Source organism: Pteropus vampyrus, unplaced genomic scaffold, assembly GCF_000151845.1.
Source record: "Pteropus vampyrus isolate Shadow unplaced genomic scaffold, Pvam_2.0 Scaffold766, whole genome shotgun sequence".
Lineage (NCBI taxonomy): Eukaryota > Metazoa > Chordata > Mammalia > Chiroptera > Pteropodidae > Pteropus > Pteropus vampyrus.
In genome coordinates this window covers 79485-82788 of record NW_011889547.1, presented here as the reverse complement: position 1 = coordinate 82788, position 3304 = coordinate 79485, and the positions used below count along the sequence as shown (strand labels likewise).

The window sequence follows — 3304 nt, the reverse complement described above, 5'->3', positions numbered from 1 at the left end:
CCCCCCGGAAGTGGGGAGGGGCGGCCGAGTCCAAGTCCTTCTGACACAGACTCACACGGGACATGCAGCGAGAAGCCCCCCGGAGACTCAGAGCCGGGATCTGGGGGGTAGATGCGCACATCCCGGGAGCTCAGAACCTAGGCAGGTGGGCAGAGGGGAGGGGAGACCCCCGGACAGTCTCGGATGTGCACACTGCTGAATTAAAGGCCTGAAGTGACAGAGATGAGACCCCTACAGAGAGTCTATGAAGCTGTCTGCCACCACGCAGGCAGGAGACGAAGAAAAACGAAAGAAATTGAATTACTGAAATGCACAGCGTGGGAAAGCCGCACGCCTGAACTTCACGGCTCCGCGTGCTGATGCCATTGACATAAGCGACGTCAGTGACGCTCCTGAGCAGCCTGCCTTAAACGCGGCGTCGGGGAAAGAAAGAATCGGAACGATGGACGAAAAAGCAAGCTGCGAGGGAAGCCGCCGTGCAGTCGGCAGCGGAGACTGGCACCCAGGGCTGACCCCAGCCCTTCGGGGGACTGTCCCGGGGGGCACTGCTCCCACAGACTGCGAGGGCTCAGGCACGTCCACTCCTGGACAGCACAGCGGGTGCCTAGGCGGGGCTCGCGCGGACACACCGCGGGTGGGAGGTGCCCGTCCTGCTATAATACCAGGGACCCACGTCGCAGCCACTGTGACTGAGCAGAAACCTACATTCCGACGGTTACCGGAGCGGAAAGCTCAATCTCACGAGGGCGTCCCAGAGCGAGGACCGGAGTGAGGGTCAGGACGCGAAGACGAGGCGTTAAATCTGAGGCACGGACGCCTCACGTGCTGCCACGTCGTGGCGCCAACGGCTCGCGGCGTGAAACCCGGCAGAACGCGGGAGACGCGTCGTGGCTGTCCCCGTGCCTGTGCGCGCGAGCCTCTCCTCCGGGAACGGCGCTCCACGCACGAGGGCGGTGTTCCCGGCGGCCCCGTCCCCTCTCCCGCCGGGATCGTCCCCGAGCCTTCCCCGCGGGAGCCAGGGCCACAGGCTCCCGAGCCGGCAGCGCCCCGCGACTTCCCTTTCACTTTAAAACTCATGATGAAATGTCCGTGGCACAAAGCTGACCGCGTGAGCCGCTTCCCAGTGTGGTGGCATTAGGTACCTTCACGTTGCTGTGCCACGGCCACCGTCACCGCCATCTGCCCGTCCCCAGAACGTCGTCTTCCCAAACTGGACCTGCCCACCCCTCCCTCTCTCCTCTGCCCCTGGAGTGACACCCCCGGCACCGCGGGCAGCCTGCAAGGGCCAGGGCCTTTCCGGTTGCCAGGGCGCCGGGCCGCCCGCCTGGGTAACCAGGTGCCGGGCCCGCGGGCACGGGGAAGTCGAGGCCTCCGCAGGCGACGGACTCACGCACCCACGCAGGTCCGGCAGGCGTGATGGCACGCGCTGCATCTGACCAGCTCCGAATCGAAGAAGGTGCCCGGTTCGCAGTCCGGGATGCAGCTGCCCCGTGCGAGGCTGTGGGAGGAAAAAGAAGAACGGTTTTTAGATCCCTTCCGAATTGCGATCTGCCATCGAACGCCTTTCGCGACAGGAAAGGAAGTCGGGAAAGCACAGGTCTTGGTGCCACGTGAGGTCCGGAGCCAGTGAGAGCGGGAAAGGCTGGCCAGAGGCCGGCTCCACGCTGGGCTTGGAAGCAGACCTCCGCCTGCGGGGCGTGGTGGCCGCAGGCTCCACCCCAAAGCCCCCGTGGCCTGGGCCTGGAGCAGAAGGCCAAGTGCTCGGGTCTGTCCGCGTCTGTGATGGCTCCTCTTCGCTGCCGTTCATCAGATTTGAATCTGAACCCCAGAAGGAGAACTTGACCATGTGTGGGTTAACCCTGGTGGCACGCTGGCCCAATGTCACCGCCTCTGAGCCTTCCACAGTGTTAGCCAGACTGACCCCAAAACCTGGACCTGTTCCTGCCCTGCCTGGGACTTTCTACACGTCGCCTTCTGCAATGACCGTGAGCTAGAACTCCCTCCAGGGCCCTGCCTGACGTGGCCCCCGCCCCCCCGGGAGGACGGACTTAGGAGGAGCCTCGGGAGCTGGACGGCCCACTCGGGTCCTGCCTCGGCCATTCCCTGGGTGTGCCGCCCTGACCCCGGGCCGGCCAGCCCGCCTCTCTGCGCCTCGGCGCCTCTGACCATCGGGGACCCCGGGGTCCTGTACCATAAAGCTGCTGTGAGGGCGATGTGGCAGTAACCCCCAAAACACCGAGCAGTGCCTGGCGCACAGCAGTGCGAATGAACGTCAGCTGCTCGGTTTCTTCAGTCCCCGAGGTTACACTGCGCTCGACATGCACTTTGTAAGCGTGTCTGCCACCAGACACAAGGGACAAGCAAGCGCCCTGGGGTGTGTGACACCCACAGAGCCCCGCGTCTAGGGGGCATGGCAGGTGGTGGGTCCCGGAGCCTCTCCGCGGATGGCGCCTGCCTCCAGGGGACCCCCACAGCGTGGCGCCAGAGCCGCTGCGACTGGCCATTCAGTCAGGTCGCACAGGCCAGCCTTCCTGCGTCCGCCTCTGAAGGGACGGATGGCAGAGGCCGGGGCTCGCTGCTCAACTGCTTCAGTGTGACGCTGATGATTTGAAGCCACAGCTCAAGAGGGTATTGGGCAATAAAAGGAAGCTTTCTGTGGATGATGGCGACGACGAGTGCAGAGTCCTATGGCCCGCTGAGTGCCGGCCACGGCTGGGGCCCCGGTCTGAGGGGCGGCTGCGTTCTCCCCGACACCGCTCCCGACGCGAGCAGCTGCCCCCTCTCCCAGGGGACCCGATGGGCTCCCGGAGCTGCCCCCGTGCCTCCTGTGGGGAGGCGGGCTCCAGGGGTTTGGAACCGTGCCTCGGGCCCTGCGGTCACCTCCGGCTTCCGGCCGGGGTGGAAGTGCCACCACGCCGCCCGGCCCAGGCCCCCGCCGGCCCTAACGTGACGTCCCCTCCCTCTCTCTTCTTCAGCTCCTCCTTTCAACCGCTTCCTCAGCTCCTCCTTTCGCTCCTAAGCCTGCCCTGTCCAGCTAACAGTGTTGGTGACAACGGGTGTGACGTGTGAGTCTGGGGGCCCACCGCCCCCTCCCGGGGGACCCTCTCCCTGGGATCTGGAAGAGGGTGCAGGCTGCCGGGACCCCGGTATGGCGGCGACAACGCGCTTCCCGGGGAAGCGGTCTCCCCTGATGGAAAGCGGGCAGCGACGACACCTAAGTCACAGGTCGCTACAATGGTCGACCGGGCCAGGGGTGCCGGGGGCCCTGGGAGGGAACACTTCAGCTCTGCTGGCCGTTTCGGGC

The 3304-nt window shown here is 65.6% G+C and overlaps 1 protein-coding gene across 1 annotated transcript in view; it reads right to left on the bottom strand.

Annotated features, from left to right (window-relative positions):
- Window positions 1-3304, bottom strand: part of LOC105309538 (proprotein convertase subtilisin/kexin type 6-like) — a gene marked incomplete at its 5' end in the record, with an annotated part of 84636 nt that overhangs the window by 8755 nt on the left and 72577 nt on the right. The window contains one exon of the mRNA XM_023526258.1: window positions 1391-1498. Within this exon, the coding sequence (XP_023382026.1) occupies window positions 1391-1498 (108 nt within the window). The remainder of the gene's footprint in view (window positions 1-1390; window positions 1499-3304) is intronic.